At 44.1% G+C, this 22,880-nt stretch overlaps 1 protein-coding gene and 1 non-coding gene across 2 annotated transcripts; both read right to left on the reverse strand.

The window, feature by feature from the left end:
* Positions 1 to 2,776: 2,776 nt before the first annotated feature.
* LOC122019026 lies at positions 2,777 to 3,284 on the reverse strand. The gene is made up of 2 exons (XM_042576537.1): positions 2,933 to 3,284; positions 2,777 to 2,787 (listed from the first exon to the last, which is right to left on the reverse strand). The coding sequence occupies exons 1-2, from the start codon at positions 3,282 to 3,284 to the stop codon at positions 2,777 to 2,779; spliced, it is 363 nt and encodes a 120-aa protein (XP_042432471.1).
* An 8,630-nt stretch (positions 3,285 to 11,914) lies between these two features.
* On the reverse strand, positions 11,915 to 12,030 carry LOC122022203. The gene has a single exon (XR_006122910.1). It is a non-coding gene; the product is annotated as a U5 spliceosomal RNA (small nuclear RNA).
* Positions 12,031 to 22,880: the final 10,850 nt, after the last annotated feature.

Here is a 22,880-nt window from a genome sequence, read left to right on the forward strand (position 1 = left end):
CGACGCCGCGAGCCTGATAAACACCTTTAACATCCCTTCTGACCATAAAATAGTTCTAGCCTCCCCGTCCGACCGGTCCAATGATCCGTCGGTCGACACAATTTGTTTCTTCCGAGACCAATTCATGGTCGGTCTTCGGTTTCCCATCCACCCTTTTATAACTGAGGTTTGCAATTACTTTCGTGTTCCACTTGCCTAGCTTGTTCCTAACTCCTTCCACGTGCTGTGCGGCGTGGTAGTGTTGTTCCGAGTACACAACATTCCACTGACCCCTCAGGTATTCCACTACTTCTATTATCCCAAACAGTTTGAGCTGGGCACTTATCTTTTTCAATCTCGGATCGGTCTAGTCTTTTTTGACAAAATGCCCACTTCCAATAAACACTGGAATGAGTACTTCTTCTTTTTGAGACTCCCCGAGCGGCTAAGCTACCGGACCAAATGGCAGGTCGGGCTTCCTTCTCAACCCAATTTGAAGAAGTACAAGACTCGACCAGACTACCTTCATGCTGCTAACACGTTGGTCGGCCTAAAGTTCGGCATCCATAAGTTGTTGTCGAAGGGTATGATGTACGTGTTCGGGCTGAGTCCAATCCAAACGAAGCTCCCGAGCAACCTAGGTATGCAATTTCTCAACCTTCTTCCCTTGAATCAAACTGATTCTTTTCTTCTTTTGCAGCTGACATCATGATGCGCGCTCGGCATAATGAAGGTCAGGCAAGCTGAGATTGAAGCAGCTGCATCCAAGGAGATAGAACGGCTCGGCTTAACCCCCGTCGGCTCACAGGAGGGTATAGGTGGGGAGACCTCAACTGTGGACGAGGGGATCGTCGAACGGACGCCCAGCATAGGAGGGGCGGCTGACCCGCGCCCGGTCTGAGAAGTGCCGCCCATACTGAGGGCTCGGGATCTTCGGGCGATGAGGTACCGCTGACTCGAAAGACACGCCGAACAAACACGCCCTCTCGCTCCGCCACTTCGGCTGTACAAGCTTCCTTGAGGGGAGGCACCCCGTCTCCCGCTGCCCTCGAAACAGTGGAGGCTACTTCCTCTGATCGGACTCCGTCTTTGGCTGAGCTACCAGAGCCGCTCACCATTCAGCCAATCACTTCCTTGCCTCTAGCTAAGCGGAGGATAACACGGTCCGCTATTCTTCCAGTCCCTCCTGCCCAAGCTTCCGGCCCGACAACCTCTTCTCAATCGGTGCCAAGCAAGCGACGATCCATCACCGCCACGCTTCGCCTGCCAACGGAGGACCTTCTTGCGTCGGGCAACCAACCCAACTCTCCCCAGCATCAGGTCTATATTCGTGGTCGGCTCGCTCGTATATGGGAGGAAGCAAGGGCACGAGCGGCCGTGAAACCCCCTGGCGTGCTCGCTGATAGCCATCTGGAAATGTCCACCGAGGTTAGTATTCTCAACTATCAATTCATGAGTTATCTCCGATTGACACTAATGCTTGCTTGCAGTTCTGGGTGGAGAACATTACCATGTGCCAACGGTTGGCTCAAGTGGAGGACGAACTGAAGAGGCTTAAGATCTCTGGAGGTGCTTCCTCTTCCTCCCAGGGGCCACCGATTGCTCAGGTGCAGGCCGACCTGGAAAAGGCCCGACAACTTCTCACGGTGAAACTGCAGAAATCGACTGACCAGGCCAGCAGGTTGGGTCAGATCGAGGCGCAACTGAAGACTTATGACCGGAAGCTCAAGCTGGCTTCCAAAAGGAAACAGCGGGTCATCACCGACCTAGAACTGAAGAACCAGGAGGCTCGTCAGTTGGCCGAGAAGCTCAAGAATGCAGATAACTCCCTGGTTGCCGAGAGGGAGAGCCGCTTGGCTAAGGAGGCTGAGCTCCAGGATCTGGTGAAGTGCCTCGAAGAGGATCTGGAGGTCTCCCGTGTTGCACTGACAGCCTACCAGGAGGCTGAACTGGGCCGCTTCGCGGTCCTAAGGCAACAATATCTCCGCTCAGACCAATTCCTTGAAAAGGCAACTAATCGGATTGTCCGATCGTTTGAGCTGGCCATCGACGCGACGCTCAACCAACTAAAGGCGAACGACCACATCTCTGAAGCCCTGTCTGACAGCGATGTTAACCACGTCCAGCTCCTCGACTCTATTCCTGGCGAAGCTTTTGACTATATCGAGTGTGTGAGGGGTTTGTAGAGAGTAATTTTTGGGAGCCTTGAATGTATTCCTACCGCTCGGCAGTGTTTGACTTATGATCAATGAAGTCTTTTTGTGATTTTTCTTTATATGTTGTCCTTTTGCTAGTATCTAGCTATATAGTCCCGAACGACTGCTACGACCATACTTTCATTACTAATAAATTCGCTAGGATCATACCTCCCGGGTTTAAGGTCGCCACTCGACCCAGGGGTTTATAGTTGTCGTTTGACTCTGGGGTTTAACGTTGCCGTTCGATGGTCTTCTAAGGATGAAATTTAAGGTCGACACTCGACCCTAGGGTTTATAGTCGCCGCTCGACTCTAGGGTTTAACGTCGCCGCTCGACGGTCTTCTAAGGCAGGAGTTTAAGGTCGCTGCTTGACCCTAGGGTTTATAGTCTCCGCTCGACTATGGGGTTTAACATCGCCGCTTGGCGGTCTTCTAAGGCGGGAGTTTAAGGTCGTCACTCGACCGTCGGTGGAGACCTGGGTTTAACGTCGGCGCTCGACAATTTGGTGAAGACCGGGGTTTAAGGTCGTCGCTCGACCGTCGGTGGAGACCTGGGTTTAATTTCGTCGCTCGATGAGAATTTTGATAACCTTTCTTTTTTCATTCCAATCCTTCACTCAAAGGGAACAGGAAAAATGGAAAGTACACCTCAATTACATTGGCACACCTTTCATCCAGCTCGGTACGGTTGGAGATGGTTCGCGCTCCAAGGATGTTCTAGTTGCCGCCCATCTTCATCCTCTAGGTAATAAGCACCTGAGCAGAGCTTCTCCACGACTTTAAATGGTCCAGCCCACGAAGCTTCTAGTTTAGTGACGTCACCGACCGACTTCACCTTCTTCCACACGAGGTCGCTGACCTGGAACAACCTAGGGAACACCCGTCGATTGTAGTTTTGTCTCATCCTCTGCCTATAAGCCATCAACCGAATGGCTATCTTGTTGCGCGTCTCATCCACAAAGTCTAGCTCTAGAAGCCTCCGCTGGGTGTTGTCTTCGTTGTAGTGTTGTATTCGATTGGGCTCGACTCTGACCTCGACCGGGATGACCGCTTCATCGTCGTACACAAGGTGGAACGGGGTTACCCCCGTACCTTCCTTAGGGGTCATGTGGATTGTCCATAACACACCGGGGAGCTCTTCCACCCAGCTCCCTCCGATGTGGTCGAGTCGAACTCGCAAAATCCGCAAGATCTCCCGATTGACAACCTCAACCTGCCCGTTGCTCTAAGGGTATGCTATGGAGGTGAAGGTCTGCTGGATGCCATACTCCTCGCACCACTTTTTGAGTTTCCGTCCGACGAACTATCTACCATTGTCTAAGACGAGTCGACACGGAATGCCAAACCGACAGATGATATGCTGTCAGATGAATTTTTAGACCATCTGTTCGGTTATTCTCGCCAGTGGCTCGGCTTCAACCCACTTGGAGAAGTAGTCCACTGCGATGAGCAAAAATTTTCGCTGCCCGATCGCCATGGGGAAGGGTCCCACAATATCCATGCTCCATTGGTCGAACGAGCACGACACAGTGGAAGCCCTCATCTCTTCGGCCGGCCAGTGGGAGAGGTGGTGGTACTTTTGGTAGAATAGACAGTTAGCTACTGTCCGAGTGGCATCCTCCTGTAGAGTCAGCCAGAAGTACCCGGCCAACAGAATCTTCCTTGCTAGTGACCGACCGCCCGGTTACCCTCCACAGGAGCCTTGATGTACTTCTTGCAGTATATAGTTGGTGTCCCTCGATCTGACGCATTTAAGCAATGGCCGGGAGAAGGCCTTCTTGTAGAGTTGGTCCCCGACTAGGGTGAAACGACCAGCTTTTCTTCTCAATAAGTGAGCTTCCTCCTGATCGGACGGCATAGCTCCCGATCGTAGAAACTCGACTATGGGTGTTCTCCAATCGCTAGGGAAAGTGAGGCCCTTCATCCTATCGACGTGCGCCATCAAAGATACTTGCTCAATCAGCTGCGCAATGATGATCAACGAGAGTGAGCTTGCCAATTTAGCCAGCTCGTCCGCCGCTTGGTTTTCTGCTCGGGGGATCATCTGGATGATCACCTCCTGAAAGTTTGCCTTTAGCTTTTCGAAGGCTTCGACGTACAACTTGAGCCACGTGTTACTGATCTTGAATGCTCCAATCAGCTGCTGAGCGGCTAATTGAGAGTTAGAGTGGATAAGCACCTTGCCCGCGCCGACATGACAAGCGGCTTGTAGTCTGGCTATAAGCGTCTCGTACTCAGCTTCGTTATTAGTTGCCCGGTATTCTAGCCGAATGGACAACTACACCTGCTCTTCTTGCGGGGAGATAAGCAGTATGTCGATCTCATTTCCCTACCGGGTGGATGACCCATCCACATATACTTTCCAGATCGAGTCAGGTTCAGGGTTTTGTACCTCCGTGACAAAATCTGCCAAGGACTGCGCCTTGATGGACGTTCGGGGTTGATATTGGATATCGAACTCGCTGAGCTTCGTTGTCCATTTGATCAACCGACCGGATGTCTCTGGGTTAAGCAGGACTCTTCCCAAAGAGCTGTTGGTCATCACAATGATAGTGTGAGCAAGGGAATAAGGACGGAGCCTCCGAGCGACGAGTACCAATGCAAATGCGAGCTTCTCAAGACTGGTATAGCGAGATTCAGCATCCTTTAATATATGACTCAAGAAGTACAGTGGTTGTTCTTCGTCGTTCGGTCGAACCAGCGGCGAGCCGACAGCATTCTCGGTCGAAGACAGATAGATTCGGAGTGGTTCACCGGCACTAGGCTTAGCTAGTACGGGTAGCGAGTTCAGATACGCCTTCAGTTCCTCGAAAGCTTGGTCACGCTCCTCGTCCCACTAAAACTTGGTGGCTCGGCGCAAAATCTTGAAGAAAGGAAGGCTCTGGTCGGACGACTTGGAGATGAACCGTGATAATGTTGTTATCCGATCGGTGAGGCGCTGAGCTTCCTTCAAGTTTCTTGGTGGTCGCATATCTTAAAGTGCATTCACTTTGCTGGGGTTTGCCTCAATGCCCCGCTCAGTGATGATATATCCAAGGAAGCACCCACTTTTCATGCCGAACAGACACTTATGAGGATTTAACTTGATTCCATACACCCAGAGGGTCTGGCAGGTCTCCTTGATATCTGCACAAAAATCAACGGCTGGGAGGGATTTAATTAGTATGTCGTCGACATATACCTCCATGTTGTGGTCGATCTACCGCCAGAACACTTTGTTCATCAGCATCTGGTAGGTGGATCCTGTATTCTTTAGGTCGAATGACATTACGTTGCAGCAGTACGTACCATCGGCAGTGATGAAGCTGACTTTCTCTTAGTCTTCACGGGCGAGCGGCACTTGATGATACCCTTGATATGCGTCCAGCATGCATATCAGCTCGCACCCAGCCGTGGAGTCTACCATCTGATCTATCCTAGGCAAGGGATAGAAGTCCTTTGGGCACGCCTTGTTAAGATCCCGGAAGTCGATGCAGACCATCCATTTATTGCCTGGCTTGGAGACCAGTACCACATTAGCAAGCCAGCTCGGGAGCTGAACCTCGTGTATGTGGCCGACCTCCAGTAGTTTCTCAATCTCCACCCGGATAATCAGATTCTGCTCAGCACTAAAGTCTCTCTTCCTTTGTTTCACCAGCCGAGTGTCCGGTCGTGCGTGGAGCTCATGTTGCGCGACACTTGGGCAAATGTCGGGCAGCTCATGCGTTGACCATGAAAGACATCATGATTCTTCCGAAGGCATCCAATCAACTCGGCCTTCTGCTCGGCTTCCAGGTCAGACGCTATGAAGGTCGTCGCTTCTGCCGGGCCTGGATGTATCTGTACTTCCTCCTTTTCTTCATAAACTAAAGGAGGCTTCTCGGTTATGGCACTTACCTCTGGTCGGGGCGTCTTCTGAGCGGACTTTACTTCCGTCTTGACAATTTCGATGTAGCAGCGCCGAGCGACCAACTGATCTCCTCTTACTTCTCCAACCCGATCCTCTACTAGGAATTTGATTTTTTTGGCAGAAGGTCGAGACGACCGCTCGGAATTCATTGAGAGTCGATCGGCCCAGAATGACATTGTAGGCGGAGGGGCGTTTACAACGATGAAGTTCATGGTCCTCGTCCTTCTAAGCGGCTCCTCCCTAAGTGATATGGCCAACTTGATTTGGTCGATCGGTTGGACCTCATTGCCGGTGAACCCGTACAGTGGGGTTTTCATCGGCAGCAGCTCTTCGCGATCGATTTGGAGTTGATCGAATGCTTTTTTGAAGATGATGTTGGCCGAGCTGCCAGTATCAACGAATACACGATGAATGGTATAAGTTGACAATTATCGCTCGGATAATGAGGTCGTCGTCTTGCGGCACTTTAACTCCTTCAAGATCACTGGGGCCGAAGTTGATCTCTGGTCCGCTCGCCTTTTCCCTGCTGCAACCTATAGCATGGATCTCCTACCGTTGAGCATAGGACATTTGGGTCCAGTTGGAGTCTCCGCTAGTCGGCACACCAGCGATGATGTTGATTTCGCCCCGTGTGGTGTTACTTCTATTTTCTTCCTCACGAGTGGACGACCTGCTTCGATCGCGTGCAGCTCTGGTCGGATCGGTGCTTCTCCGACGAGGTTGCTGCGGTGATCTTCTTGTGTCCTCTCGCCGATCGGAACGATGATTCTCGTGTCGCCGATCAGGAGAGGGGGGTCGGCGACGATAACTCTTAGGTGCTGGTTGGTCGACCGAGTTGAATCTACGACAGTTGCGGGTGTTGTGAGTTAAAGACTGATGGAATGAGCAAAACAAAGGGGTTCATACCTTCCCCTTGGGTCTCGGTCACTCAGCGGCAACATGCTGGACGGCGTGTGGCCTTGCTTCCTAGTGTGGGCGTATTCCTTCGGCTCGAGGCCCTCTCGGAGGCTAATGGCTGATCGGTGGCCTTCGTTCGGCTGCCAAGGGTGGCTCGGACGGTGCCTCCTTCCTTCTTCCTGCCTGAGCTTCCACTACATTGATATACTCGTTGATCTTCTTTAGCATGTAGTCGTAGTCGCGGGGTGGCTTCCTGACGAGCGATCGGAAGAAGTCCCCGCCCACGAGCCCTTGTGTGAATGCATTCATCATGGTCTCAGATGAGACCGAGGGGATATCCATTGTCACCTAGTTAAAGCGCTGGATGTAGGCTCGGAGAGTCTCTTTTGACCCTTGCTTCATGGAGAACAGGTTGACGCTTGTCTTCTGATAGCGCCTGCTGCTCGCGAAGTGGTGGAGGAAGGTCGTTCGAAAGTCTTTGAAGCTTCAGATAGACCCGTCCGGCAGCCTTCTGAACCACCGTTGAGCCGAGCCAGAGAGCGTAGTGAGGAAAACTCGGCACTTGACTCCATCTGTGTTTTGATGAAGAGTAGCGGCGTTATCAAACTTACTGAGATGGTCATCCGGGTCGGCTGACCCGTTGTATTCTCTGATCGCCAAGGGGGCATAATGCCTTGCCAGTGGATCTTGTAGGATTGCCTTGGAGAATTGTCGATTGATCCACTTGGGAGAAAGACCAGCTTGGCTCGCTTTGCCCTTTCACACGTCTCGCACGGGAGCTTCATTTGATGTGGATCCTTGTTCTTGATTTGCTTGCGCTATTTCGAAGGGCGTTTGAAACAACACCCGGTGAAACGGAATGGGTGTGGGAGGAGCTTCTCCAGGAGTGTCGGTCGGTAGCTTATTCTGTCCCCATATTGAGAGTTGCTCCGGTCAGTCTTCTTGCGTCGCTCGGCCTCTCGAGGCCGATGTTGCTTGCTGCGCTAGCCGCTCGGCTAACGCCTTTTGTTGCTGTTGCTCGACTATTTTTGTCGCCCGTACTTGTATAAGCGTGTCAAGCTCCTCTTGCGTGAGCGTCACGGTGTGGAGACATGATGTGCGTAGATTATATACTGTTTTATGCATGTTTTTACGCACATTTACATATTTTGAGCATGTTTGATCTATGCATTTTTATACTTCCATCTTTTCTTTTAGCATATTTACTCTTTTGGTTCGAAGATCTGCTTTTTGTGCATTTTCTGTACACAGGAGTCGATTTGGTGGAGAATCTACATCTTTAGGCATGCATTGGAGGAAACAAAGGGAGAAAGCACCGGGTCTTGTACCTCACACGGCCCTGCACTGGTATGGAGCTCGGGCCGTGTGGAGTTTGGCACCAACAGAAGAGGAAGATGCCATGGCCGTGTGAACCTCGCACGGCCGTGTCAAGATTTGAAGCCAACCAGAGCAGAAGCCTTACATGTGAGGTTTCCAGAGACCAAGCAGGCTGTGGCCGTGTGCACCACACGACCTGTAGCATTTCCAGAGAGCAGAAGGGTTATGGCCGTGTGGAGTCACACGGCCTTTTAACAGAGAGGGAAGCGGACATGGCGTGTGAATCTCACACTGCCGTGTCACGAGACCGTGTGGCGCCCGATTCCTCCTCTATTTAAACCCTTCTTCATGAATTGAAAGGGATCTCTCCCCTTTGGGAGAAAGCAAGACTTGGTGGTTTCCTCCCATTCTTGGGAGGATTCAGGCGATTCTAAGGAGATCTCAACGATTTCGACTGAGAGGATTGGATCCAAGACAAGGCTTCTTCAGATAAGTTTCTCTTTCCCCCTCTTCTTGTTTTCTTGGATTGGGGATTCAAGGAATGCTTGTAATCTCTATTTCTTCGGGTTTTCTTCCTCGATTCATGGAGTAGATCTTGTATTCTAGGATTAAGGGAGTATTTGTATGATGGATTGATGCAATCTCTTATGGATTTGCCATTTTCTTGTTTCAATGACATTATCTTGCTTGTATCAATTAGATCTTGAATGATTAATGGTGATTTGTGCTTAATTCTCATTCTTGATTGATTGTTTGGATTTCTTATGGACTTTGTAAAGATAAACTCTCACTCGATCATCCGAGGGATCCACGTGACAGGTGCAAGCCCGTGTAAGGACGTTTGAGAGATAATCTTGAAGAGGAAATAGGAATATTCAAGAGAGTAGGATGGATTTTATGATTAGCTTCTTATATCTTGATAGATTAATAAGTTGTGGGCTTCTATGTTGATATCCGAGGAAGGCATAGTAATAGGTGCGCTTCTGTGTAAGGACAACGTAGGTTCATGTCTAATTAATCCTATTTAGATACATTTCTCAGTCCTTAGCCGGTTGTCTATTGCAAGAGGGAACCGGCAACTTTCTACATGTTTGGCAATTGAGGGATAAGAATTGGTGAACCATTTATATTCAAGAAATCTTACAAAGAAACCGAAACTCCTAGAATCTCCCTTTATCATAACCCAAAACACTAAACTCTTGTTTGTTGATCTTTAAGATTAGGTTTGTTTACCTTTACTTTGCTTTTGAAACGATTGGATAGTTGTTTAGCTAATTCGCATTAAGACATTTCTAGTGCTTATTCCAGTCCCTGTGGATACGATAATCTTTTATATTACTTGCGACATTTCCGTACACTTGCGGAGAGCGAACAAGACATCCAACTTCTTCCATCTTCTCGGCTTGGATTCAGGTGTGTTCCCACAGACGACGCCAAATTTGATCATGTCCGAGAGTGAGTCGATGAACGCTGGGGAGATGGCGCTCACATTGACTGGATGTCGACTGAAGATGATGCGGACCTCCAACGACCTGAGCTTGCAACCACAAGTCGTTAGTGTCGAGCCAGGGAGGGGTTCCCCGGTGACGGTCCTCCGACGCTCAAGTCAGTTATCGGCGGCAAGCAAATGAAGAAGAAAGGAGCAGCAGTGTAACTATAGCTACAGTCGTGAACATACCTCCGTCGAAATCTAGGGGTCCTTATATAGGGCTACCAAGAGACGCATGTACGCTTCCCAAGGCATGCGCGCTTCTCAAAGCATATATGGAAATGACGTGTCAGAAAAGCGTGTCTGACATCATACCCGAACAACCCAAGCATATCCCTGACATGACAGTGGAAGCTTCCACCGTACGATTCTTTGCCCGACCATGCCGCCAACCATGTAGTCCGTCGATGACACTGATCCCTAGGAAGATATCATCAACTGCCCCTTTTGTCTGTTATTGGGCCGAGCGGGAGAGCCGCTCGGCCAGTTTATCGTCTGGGTATCGATACAATGGTCGAGTCGAGCGTCCGCTCGACCGATGATTTGCTACTCGGCTCCGCCCTACCGAACGAGGGAGCCTTGCCTGCCGGGTCGAGGCTGCGTCCACTGTTTAGCCGAGCGAGACGGCCACTCGGCCTTTGTCCCTCCCTGCTTGAGCTTTATGAGCGTCGGAAGCTCGGTATCTGACCGAGCTGTCGAAATGTCGAATCGGGTATTCTTCATGCTGACCGGGAAGGTAGCTCGCCCGATCAACCTCATGTCTAGGACGTTGACCATTTTGACCTCCTGTCGGACGGACCCCACCTTACCACCGGATCACCGACTTCTATTTGTCGAGGGAAGAAATAATAGTGAAACAAGCCAGGAGAAAGAGGAACATTGAATAAGCAAAAAACAATAACAACACCTCTTAAGATGCAAAGAGATTGGTGAATAGGCTGACGAAGCGGAATGCCAAAGTATTGGTTAACGTCAACGAAGGAAGGATGCAGGGGTAAACGGAAGCCGCCTATAACTTATTCTCTAAAAATAGCAATACTCTGGTGAAGAAAGATGAGAAAGGTCTTGGTCAATAGGAATAACCATGTAAGATGGAAGCCTGTAAAATATCTGTGCAAGGATGACATGTATAAATTAATAAATCTTCTAAAAATTTTCATGTCATGGTCAGATCTTCCCATGATAAACTAGACATTTAGAGTTTAAAATTTAATTACGGTGTATTATGAAAGATTTTTTCTTTAATTAGGTAGCGGACTCAAAAATATTAATTATCAGGATAAATCTCTCCATGTGCATTTATTTAGATGATAGATAAATTTTTTTTATAGAATTGAATCAGTCATCCTAAAAAAAAAATATGGAATCATCACATTAGCGGTACCCTAGAACCAGTTCCATGGATATGGAAGGAGGTAAATATATGTATACAGTTGAAAGTGCATAGCCGGGACGCTAACCTCAGATAATGACACCCCGAGAATCGAACCCTAGACCTCTCGACTACGAAACCATGCGCCCCCAATTGTACTACGCCCTGGGGATAATCGAATCAGTCATCCTAGATTTGATATTACCTAATTCATTATAAATTATAAATCACCTTGTTTGCAATTTGCTGTCCCGGCAAAATAAATCACTGATTTGCTTCAATTGTTTCTGTATTAGTATTGGTCGGAGCTTAACGAGCAAATTTTGTAAGGATTAAAGAGTGTCTCAGGCTTTGATCCGCGATGGTAAAAAATGAGATAGATTCTATAAATAATCAGGATTCAAATAAAATTAGATAAAAAGTGGGACTGGAACACATTACACGGAGTTTGAAAACTTATAACATCTAAGAGTTTGAAAAAATGTTTGATTAAGAGGCGGGACATATGACAAAAATTCAAATATCAAAACTCAACCGAACTAATAAATTTCGAAATTAATCCGCACCGTTGGATTTATTCAAAAGAACTGAAAACCTATAATTACAAAATAAAAAAGTAAATTTAAGAAATCATTTATCCATAATCATTTGTGATTAACAAACACTTTTACAATTAAAAAGAGCAAATGGTTCAATGCAGAAGGTTGAACACGTCTAACAGAAAACGAGCTTCTTAAAGAAACATTTATAAAAGTTTAATATTTTTATTTGTTAGGGACTTTTTATAAAGCACCCTCCAAAAAGTGGCGTATGCTGCTTAACGTGACGAGAACACGGTATTCTTTAGTAAAAGGCGAAAGAATAATTCGCTATGTGCTCACCACGCAGCTGTGTGATTCTGTTTTGTTGAGCTTCGGATCAATTTATAGTAACCTATGTGCGGAACTTGGTAAAAGCAAGCGATGTGGGACTAAAACCCAACCTGCGTAATGTTGACACCGCCAATAGACCTACGGGCGCTACGGCATATAATGACTCGATCTGCTGCGGCGCCCGCGCTCTCCCTGGTTTATCCTTCTCTCGCTTCCACTCCTCTGCCCTCCAAAGCCAAAGGGCTCTTCAGAGCATCTTCCCTCCCCTCGCCCAAGCCACGGACCAAACGCCCCAATTATCTCCTCCTCAAGACCCTAATTCCCAATCCCCAGCCACTCCAAACCCCTCCTCCCCCGCCGCTGCAGACCCATGAGCCCTGGGTTGTGGTTCTCGAAGAGGAGGTTAACGCTGTCGAACATGTGGTACAGGAAGTCGACGCCGCAGAGGTGGTCGAGGATGCGCCGGTGGCGATGCCGACCTTCAGGTGCTCCCTCGAGAAGCCTTCGGTATAGCGCTACGCTTCGCGGCGCTTGTAGCGGTACAGACTATGGTTGCGGTCTGGTTTTTGGGCGGCGTCGGAGGCGAGGAGGGGAACGGCTCTGGCATGCGGAAAGTCGAGGAAGGCAGGGTTGGGAGTGCCGCGAGCCAAGTAGCGGAGTTTCAGAAGATCCTGGAGATTAGAGCGATGGCTAAGGAGGCGAGGGAGACTGAAAGGAGGGAGCTTTCCGAAGACAGTGGAGTCCAGGGCGAGTCAAGCAGAAAGATTAGTAGTTTGAGAAAGAGATCTCCGAAGGTCATCTTGGACGAGAATGGATTTTCTGTGTCTCTGCCGCTGCCCTCCAAGAATGTGCATGAGGAAATGGATGGAAAGAAGCTCAAATCCAAGCCGAACACGGATATAAAAAAATTTGAACTACAAGAGAAAGGAAGGGTGGTTTTTTGAAATCCATAAGGAAATCTGAAAATGTTCCGAAATGCAACAAATTTTACCCATGAATCAAACAAGTTACTGCGGTTATTTGCTAGTATGAGATCCAGGGAGGATCAATGCAACAAATTTTACCCATACTAGTTACTAAATAGTTTGCTTATCTATATTAGTGGCCCTGGCTGAGATTCTTTCCAATTATGCATAATGATGAACCATCTGTTTTGCAGATACACTAAAACATCTTATCTTTAGAAATTGAAGAGCAGTTCTTTTTATGCTTTTTCTTCAGGAGGCCAATCAATGTGTAAGGTCTGATACAAGTATACAACAATCTAGTTAGGCCTTCATAATTGTGAAGCAAAATCATTTTATATTAGCATAGTTTCAAAATTATTTCATGAGCATCTAGTAGTTACTCATGAAAGATATGATCATAAGATAGTTTTATTGTATCATCATATCATGATGGCAGAAGGCGAATATGCTCGCTCCCAGCGCTCTCATCACCATATCAGAACTTAGATTTGGTTACCCCTGCATAAAAATTGCTGCCAGTCTTTCAGCAAAATTACACTCCATTGATGTACAAGCTGAAAATCTCAAAGCTTGTTTCTAATATCCAAAGATGATATTCTTGTTAAATTTCCAAGGAGATTGTCAATGTGAGTACCTTGTTGCTTTCTTCAGCATTATATTCCACAGTGAGCTATGATAGCATTGTTGTTGACAAGTAATCTTCAATCGCACTGGCTTGACCTACGTCTAGACTGGTGATGGACATATATGCTACATGGTCTTTAATTTTTCAAGATTCTCTGAGTGATATATTTATATATTGTTATATAAGATGTTTTTACCTTGTCTTTTGGTGTAAAATCGGCGGCCCGTCGATTCAATCATTTTGTTTTATTTTTTTAAAACGACTTGAATCGTCGGTTAACCGACGGTTCCTAGCCGTTGGAACCATCGATTAATCGGCGGTTCCTAGCCGTTGGGAGAGGGTGGGGGGTTTGTTTGGGTATTTTTTCAACGGTTAGGATCATTTGACTATTCTTTTATCAATGGCTATGATTTAGTGTTCGTTACTATCAAAATTCTATAAATAGAGAGCTCATTTCATTATTTTCACACACATCTTCTCTACTCTTAATCTCAATTTCGTATTTTCTACACGCTTTCGTTTCCAATTTTCAATTACAATGGAAGGAGGTCGCGGAGGTGCATCATCTCGAACTCGGAAGAGAAAGGAAATAATGAATCCGCGGGAGGAGGACCCCAACATTCAATACATCGATGATGAGATCGAGCATCTTCCAAATCCAACACTTGAAACACAAGAAAGTACCGATGCAATTAATTCTAAGATTCGGAAAGTCTTTTATTTTCACTAAACATTTTGAGAAGGTCACTCTTCCATCGGGAGAAAATGTGTGTAAAATGTAAGTACTGTAATGTTTCCTCCAAATTCCAAGGCGGCAACGGCTATGGGTCGTTGAAACGACATGTAGAAATGAAGCACCCAACGGAATATGGACTCGACCGCTCTCAAACATAATTATCAATATTTTCTTCAACTAGCGATAGTATCAATTCCGATTTATTTTTATGTTCAGATAATAAATTAAGAGAAGCATTAGCTAAATTTGTTTCCGTAGAACATTTTTTTTTAGTTTTGGATCTAAATATACATTTGAAGATTTTTATAAAGAATCTCTTAATTCATGTGCTAAACGTGTTCTCAGAGCCGGTCCTTATTGTTCAAAGGCCCTGGGCGAAATTATAAATTATGCCCCAATTTTATCTAACGAGCATTATTTTTCTTTAATTAAAAAAAACATATATAAAAAAAGAACCATAGAATGAGGGGTCAAACCTAATCTCATACTACAATTTACAAGGACTCCACAGACTTACATATATTCTAAACAAAACCATTTTCTCTATACTTACATTCCAAGAACACAATATAAAATAGACTTTATTTACACACTTTCTAATAAAAATATTCTAACAAATCCAAGATATTTCAACCTCTTCCTTGGAATAAAATCACCAACAAAGAAAACCTTTAGAAATCCACCAAATAAAATTTTACTCAATGAATCAGCCACATATGCAACCCTTCAAAAATATTCATTACTCCACTTTCTTTAGAAACCATAACATGAGACTCCAACAGCAATAGTATCTCACAATCAAAACATATCAAATACTAACCCATATCAGAACAAAACCAACCAAATACATATACCCCTACACTATCAGAATATCACATTTTCTAATAAAAGGAAAGTGCTAGACATTAAAAATCAACCTTTACAAATTTCCAACAACCAATACAAAAAACCACTATAAACACAGCACATCATACCCACATTCTAGGCACATTCTGTAAATAAGCTTCTCCTCCCTGCAAGATACCCACTGCAACATCCATACTCCAGTCGGCCAACCACTAAAAGAAGAGCCACCCAATCTGACATGAATAAAACCTCTTTGTATCAAAGTATATCAAGAATACTCCATAAAAAAGGATGCTCCTTAAAATAAAATTCCCACCACAGAAAATGCTCCATTATTTCCCTCCGAAAGCCACAGTAAACAAAAAAGTATCAATTTATCAAACTATCAATTGATCTAATTACCAAAATAAAAAGAGTATGAGTAGCACCAATTAGCATAAGTATTGGAGTTGTTATGACTTATGAACACTTTAAGAGCATAAATACAATGTCACGTGTACTCATTAGTAATAAAATGTTTACCTACAAGTGCGAATGAGAGTGAATGCAGAGGATATAATTAAATTATCGGTTGTAATACACCTGTAAAAAAACACAAAGGTAACTCATTTAAAGTGTATTCGTGATGCACTTTTAAAGGCAAAATCATTAATAATAACATCATATTCTATGTTTTCCAAAATATTCTTTTCAATGCATAAAATTGCTAATTTATTTAGTCTATCTTGAGTCATTGTGGTCCGCAAATAAGATTTTATTAATTTTAATTTTGAAAAACTTCTTTCGGCAGATGTCACTGTCGCGGGTATTGTTAATAATGTTGGGACCGAAAAGTAGCTAGAGGGGGGTGAATAGCTCATCGCGTGCTCGTGTGCTTCGTTGTTGGTTTCTTCAAAGATGTTCAATGGAAATACAAGAAATAACTACAACAATGCTAACAAATGGATTTTACTTGGTATCCACCTCACAAGAGGTGACTAGTCCAAGGATCCACGCACGCACACACACCTCCACTAATAAACACTCCTTTATGGTAACTACCAAAGGCAGAGAAGCCCTACAACACTCTCAATACAAGAAGAAGGAAAGGGAAACAAAATACAAGCAAAAGCTTACAAGTTATGCAGTGAAAACCCTAACCCTAACTTCTTGTTGTAGCCCGCCTCTTGACCTTGGATCACTAGCAAACCTTGCTCCAAGAACCCTTCAAGAACTAGCGGTAGAGTGGAGAAGAAGTGTGGAGAGCTGCTGGAGAGGATCGGAGATGAACAGTGTAGCTTGTCGAGTTCTCTACAGAAGAAAATGCACGCCAACGACCTTTATCTGCGCCAACGGTCGGATCCCGATCGATTGGATTGCTCCCAATCGATCGGGGAGGCTTTGGATCGATCCACTGATTGATCCAGAGCGCCTCTGTGCTCTCGGAAAATGCCTGGATCGATCAACGGATCGATCCAGGGCTTATCGCGACAAATCGCAGCTTCCTAATCGATCCATTGATCGATTGGGGCCTCTGGATCGATCGACTGATCGATCCAGCAGGCTTCTGTGCGCTTGCGACTGCCTCCCAATCGATCCACTGATCGATTGGGACGAAGGCTTCTCGCGGGGACTCCCCAATTGATCGGTCGATCGATTGGGCTCCAGCCAATCGATCGACTGATCGATCTAGCTGTTGATTTTTGCCCAAAACAAAGTCCCAAGCCCCCAAACCAATATCCGGTCAATCCATGACATGTTGGTTCATCCTGCCTAGCATCCGGTCACCCTTGACCTGCTAGGACTCCCTCACCAAGTGTCGGGTCAATCTCTTTGACCCACTTGGACTTTTTCTCATCATGCCAAGTATCCGGTCAATCCCTTTGACCTATTTGGATTTTTCTTCCTCGTGCCAAGTATTCGGTCAATCCCTTTGACCTACTTGGACTTTCACCAGATGTCTGGTCAACCTTGACCCATCTGGATTTCCCCGTGCCTGGCTTCACTCACCAGGACTTCTTTTCTGCCTAGCTTCACTCACTAGGACTTCTCTTCTGTCTGGCTTCACTCACCAAGTCTTTCACCTAGCTTCACTCACTAGGATTTTCACCTGGCTTCACTCACCAGGATTTTCTTCTGCCTGGCTTCACTTACCAGGACTTTCACCTAGCTTCACTCATTAGGATTTCCACCTGGCTTCACTCACCAGGATTTTCCTCTGCCTAGCTTCACTCTGGGACTTTCACCTAGCTTCACTCACTAGGATTTCCTCACTGCCTAGCTGTAACGACCCAATTTTGCCTATTTCAAGTTCTAAAAGTCCATAAAAATATTTGAAAATACTTTTAAAATATTCTAGAGATTTTTAGAAATTTTTAGAGTATTTTTACGTAATTTTACGTAATTTTTGAAGGTCGTTTAGTAGGGTTACAAAAAGAAAGAAGTTTTTAAAAAAAACGTTGAAGGTGAGATTCGAACCCACGACCTCGGGTCGGACTGACCCAAGCAAAACCAGCCCAACCAACCGGTCTACAGTTGTTTTGTGATTAAGAAGGGAAGCGAATATATTTAATCAGTAAGGAAAAACGGAAATAAATTGAAACAAAATGGTGTGGCTGGGGATTTGAACCTGTGGCCTTTGGCTTGGGTCAAAACTCGGCTGACCAGCTGCGCCAGCGGCCACTACTAATTAGATAGGCAGCGACAAATATATAAGCTATAGTTGGAACGTTTAAAATAAATTGGAAATAAAAGTGCGCGGCTGAGGGTTCGAAGCCGAGGCCTTTGACCCGAGCAAAACCCGCCTGACCAGCTGTGCTGGCGGCAATTGTTAAATAAGGAGAGAGTGAATAATACTTAAGCAGTAGTTAGATAATAAGAACCCTAGTTATAAGAAGAGAACTTAGGTATTTTCCCGTGACCGAAAATTTCCTCACCCCTCTTCTCTTCTCGCGACGGCGTCGCGACTTCTGCTCGGGCGAAAGAGGCGACGGGGCTAGGTTTTTTCTCTCCGGCACCGGCGAAGGGCTTTTCCGGCGGGTCCTCAACCGTGTGTGACCACCATCGTCGAGGAGGATCTGTGGGCGCAAGAAGAAGCCGAAAACTCAAGTTATCCGAACCCTAGAATCCTTCATCTTCTTCGGTTGTAAGTTAAAGAAGCAAGGTGAGTTGCTTCTCACCTGCAGTAGGAGTAGTTCCGCGATTTTGCCTTCATCATTTCCTTGCCGAGCATGAACAATCCTCCTTGTGGCATTGATTTAGAGTTTTCACTTGTTGTTTTTGGGTTCTGCCGTGAGGTTAAAAAGGGGTGTGTAGATCTGGTAGTTAGAAGCATACATGCCTATGCTTCCAGAGGATATGTTCTGGTATTTTTGTTCTATAACGAGAAGCACTGTACTTCACATTCTTTATTGTTCTAGAGTATTAGTTCTTGGGTATTTTAGTTCTTCGCTGTAGCATATTTGATTAACATGTGTTTTAGTTTCATTAAGGAAATTTTGCTTGCCTTCTTGCTGTTCAGTTGATAGCAATTCATTCTATTAGCAGTACATTGGTATCCCTTTGGTATCTGCAGCAGGCATGAACAGCCATTTGGGGCTGAGAATGATCCCTTTTGAAGCTTACTGTTAAGTTCTGTTGTGCATATTCATGGGCAAGAACAACCACCAATTCATAGCGGTTTAGATCCTTTTTGTGTTGAGTTAGTAAGCATGATATTCTGTTAATTCCATGCAGCGATGGTTTCCTTTATTTTCTAGATTCCTTTGTTATTAGAATAACATGAGCAAATTTTCAGTTTAACTAGCATTTTAGTTAGATGTTCCTTTGTAATTAACTAGCACGAACAGCAATATTGTACATTACAAGTTTGATTTTCTTGCTGGTTTGCTAATCATGAACTAGACAACTTGTATGAAAGTAAGCAGTTTAGGCTTCTTTAAGTTCCAGCAAGTTAAATCTTTTGTTGTCATGCTAGTATTCAGTTTTAAGATCTTATTTTTGGCCATTTAATGTTAAGCAGGCAGAATTAGATTTTTCTTGCTACTACACAAGCATGTTATACTTTTCTAGAAGATTATGAGAAGTAATAAGTAAGAAAAGACCAAGGTCTTAAACCTGATCCTAAATTCTAGCATTTGAGGATTAGAAGCACGCAAGGTGCTTGAAGAAGTGCCAAGGCATTTTATTTTAGAAGAGCTAAAAGAATAACAAGTATAAGGAAGTAATAGTTAAGAAGAAAAGAAGTATTTTACTTTTTAAAGGGCATGTACTGGACACAAGGTCCAAGGGATGGGCTCCAAGATGCCCCTAGGCACAAGGCCTAGAAGTTCCTTAGTAGTTTCGGGATTAGCTACCTCGACTCTTATTAAGGATGCGCGCAAAAAGTTGGTACAATGCCGGGCCCAAAAGAAGTTTATTATTATTTTGAAGTATTAAAGTATAAGTTTTGAAACAAATGAAACAAGCTTCAAATATGTTTAGAATTAGAAAGTTTAGTTTCTTGTTATTTGAAGCATGCAGTAGTAGTTTTATTTGTTTCTTGCTATTAGATTATTCAGCATGTTTAGTTTTATTTGCTTTCAGCATGCTGTTATAGTTTTATTCTTATGAGCATGTTTAGCTTTACATGTTTAGTAGTTTTACATGTTTAGTAGCTTTACATGTTTAGTAGCTTTACATGTTTAGTAGCTTTCCATGTTTAGTATGCTTCCCTTATTGGTTTATGAGCATATTTAGCTATACAATGATTAGCATTTCAGTTAGCATGATTTTCTTTGCTATATATGAGCATGAGTAATTTTATATGTTAGCATTCAGTTTTAGCATGTTTTTATTTATATACATGCATATCGAGTTTTTGTGAGTAGATAGCACTCACTAAGCTTTATGCTTATAGACTGCATTTCCTCCTACTGCAGATAAAGGGAAAGAAAAGATACAGTGAAGGAAGGCGACAAGGAGATGCAAGAGGAGTGTGTGATGTGTGGACTATGGAGGTCCTTGGGACTTAGCTAAAGAACTCATTTAGTTTAAGAATTTGTTTAGTTTAATTTCTTATTAAGTTGATAAGAAAATTATATAGTAAGAAGTATGTTTTCGGTTTTTCATTATCTGCATTATTTAAATTATTAAACTGCGTGGTTGTGGTTAGCTTTCATTTCTTATTAAACTGCGTGGTTGATTGAGATATATTTCCAGCCGCCTGTGGCTGAGTATATTATGCTTGTATTATGGAAAATGGTCACCGGTACAGGGGAGACTCTGCCGAAATTTTTCGGTAGGGTTTTCCTAGAGATTTTTAATAAACCGGTTAAGTAGAGTTAGTAGATAAGTAACGGTCACCCTTAGAGAGTAGTAAGAAGGGTGGTCGTTACACTAGCTTCACTCACTAGGTCTTTCCTTCTGCTTGGCTTCACTCACCGGGTCTTTCACCTGGCTTCACTCACCAGGATTTTCCTTTTGCCTAACATCCCAGTTAGGACTTCCTAGTCAAGTATCTGGTCAACCTTGACCTACTTGACTCTTCTTCAACCAACCTAATCAGACCCTGATCAGAGGGGAATTGCACCAAACAATCTCCCTAAATGAACAGCTGCACCTGCACTTGTCCATATCATCGAAGTCTTGTATTGTCGAACATCGAAACTCAAATCAAGACTCAAGCTTGGTCAACCAGGTCAACCTTGACCTGCAGGATATTGCACCAATAATCTCCCCCTTTTTAATGTTTGACAATACCACATTTAAGTTAGGCTAATTCCCATAGCCTCAACTTCCTTCATGCCACTAGGTAATGAAGGCGTAAGTTAAACCCTACATTCTCCCACTAAGAAGGCAACCTCCCTCTTAGATAATGAAGGTCTAACTTAAACCCTACATTCTCCCCCTATTGACACACATCAACAAATTCACTTGTTGAAAACTCTCCCCTTTAAGACTCTCCCCCTGAAGAGTTGTTCATCGTTATTCACAACTTCACTCATTGTGATCAACACGATGATGAAGGTCATATACCCTTCATTATCATCAATGCTCGCCCTTGAGCATTAACAAAGTCCAATAACCCAAATGAAGGTCTCATACCCTTCATTTGTATCGAATGTTCATCCATGAGCATATACCAACTTGAACCACTTGAACAATGAGGATATCCACTCCCCATTAAAGTTCAAACGCTCAACCTTGAGCATGTTCTTAAAAGAAGGTTAACCACCTTCCAAGGTTCATGAAAAATAGTTTTCATGTCCTTAAATAGTACCTCCCCCTAAAGACATGGTCGTGAACTTCTATCATTGCACCAACAATGACTTGGAATCCCTAAACCTTTAGGAAACCCAAATTTAGAAGTTTGAGGTCTATAAATTCAATAATGAAACCAAACCTCAACCTAAACTTCAATTTAGTCTTTCTCAACTAATCTATCCTTGTTTTCAACATGAAAACACTCTTTTTATGTATACAAATGTATTTTGAGGGGTTAGGAATGGTTTCCTAGACTAAACAATGTTCGGAATGTTGAAATCAGGCTTCCCCAGCCAAAATCAGCTTCCTCAATCGATTGGAGTTGGGTCCCAATCGATTGAACCAGCTTGAATCGATTCACTGATCGATTCAGGAGGGCTGGATCGATCGATGGATCGATCTAGGAAGCTTCTGTTCATGAGAAGCTTGCTCTCAATCGATCGCCCGATCGACTGAGACCCTTCAATCGATCGGGTGATCGATTGAGGTCTGATAGTTGCTGAAATTTCATTTCAATCAACTTCAGAAATCCCTAGAAAATTCTACAAAATTCTAAAAATCATAAAAATTCGTGTAAACATTATTTAGGGTATACTTTATCATGGAAAAATAGTTTTATATGAAAATACATCATATTTTCAAAGATTAACATAAACTAGAAAACTTGCAAAAACTTTAGTGTTTTCTTCTAGTTTGTGATGGTGAGTACTATCAAAAGATAGCCTTCACCAAGGTTTTCCAAAAGCATTTTAAAATGATTTTCAAAAACAATCTCCCACCATGTTCATTGGGCTTAATGCACATGACTTGTACATTAGTTTTCCCAATGATGGGAAAACACATAACTATGTGTTTTGATAAACTTAAAACTCAAAGAAATGCACTAAACCAGCATGTTGAGTTTTGTTCATCATCCTAACATCTCACTTGTATCTACTGTGTACAAAACACATACAAGTCATCTTATAGGTATTTATGAGATGTAAAATTTGGTTTTGCCCTAATCTAGGGATCATGCATATCTATCTAGGTATTTTGTAGATATTGAACATCCACCTAGGATGTCACTTGTTGATACTACCTGTTGATAAATGTCATTTGTCCTTAATTTTAAGGAAATAAACATAATGCATGATAATGTTATAGTATACATCAAAAAGAAATAATCTTCAAAAGAAAATTTCCTATAACTACATGATGTATGTATGTCATGACATGATATTTTTGTGTTTTTCATAATAAGGCATGAATGCAAAATACAAAACTAAATATGATGTCATGGCATATAATGGGCAAACAATCATGGCAAGGTTTAGCATAAATAAAATACCTAGATTACCTATCTAAGTGTCCTTAAACCTTAGCTAAGTTAAAAATTAAACCTAGATTGTCCTCTAAACGCTCCAAGAAAATGCCAAAACCTAAATTGGCATTTCTAGTTCTCTTGATTGACTTATGCCAATTGAAATTA

Source organism: Zingiber officinale, chromosome 9A (genome assembly GCF_018446385.1).
Source record: "Zingiber officinale cultivar Zhangliang chromosome 9A, Zo_v1.1, whole genome shotgun sequence".
NCBI lineage: Eukaryota > Viridiplantae > Streptophyta > Magnoliopsida > Zingiberales > Zingiberaceae > Zingiber > Zingiber officinale.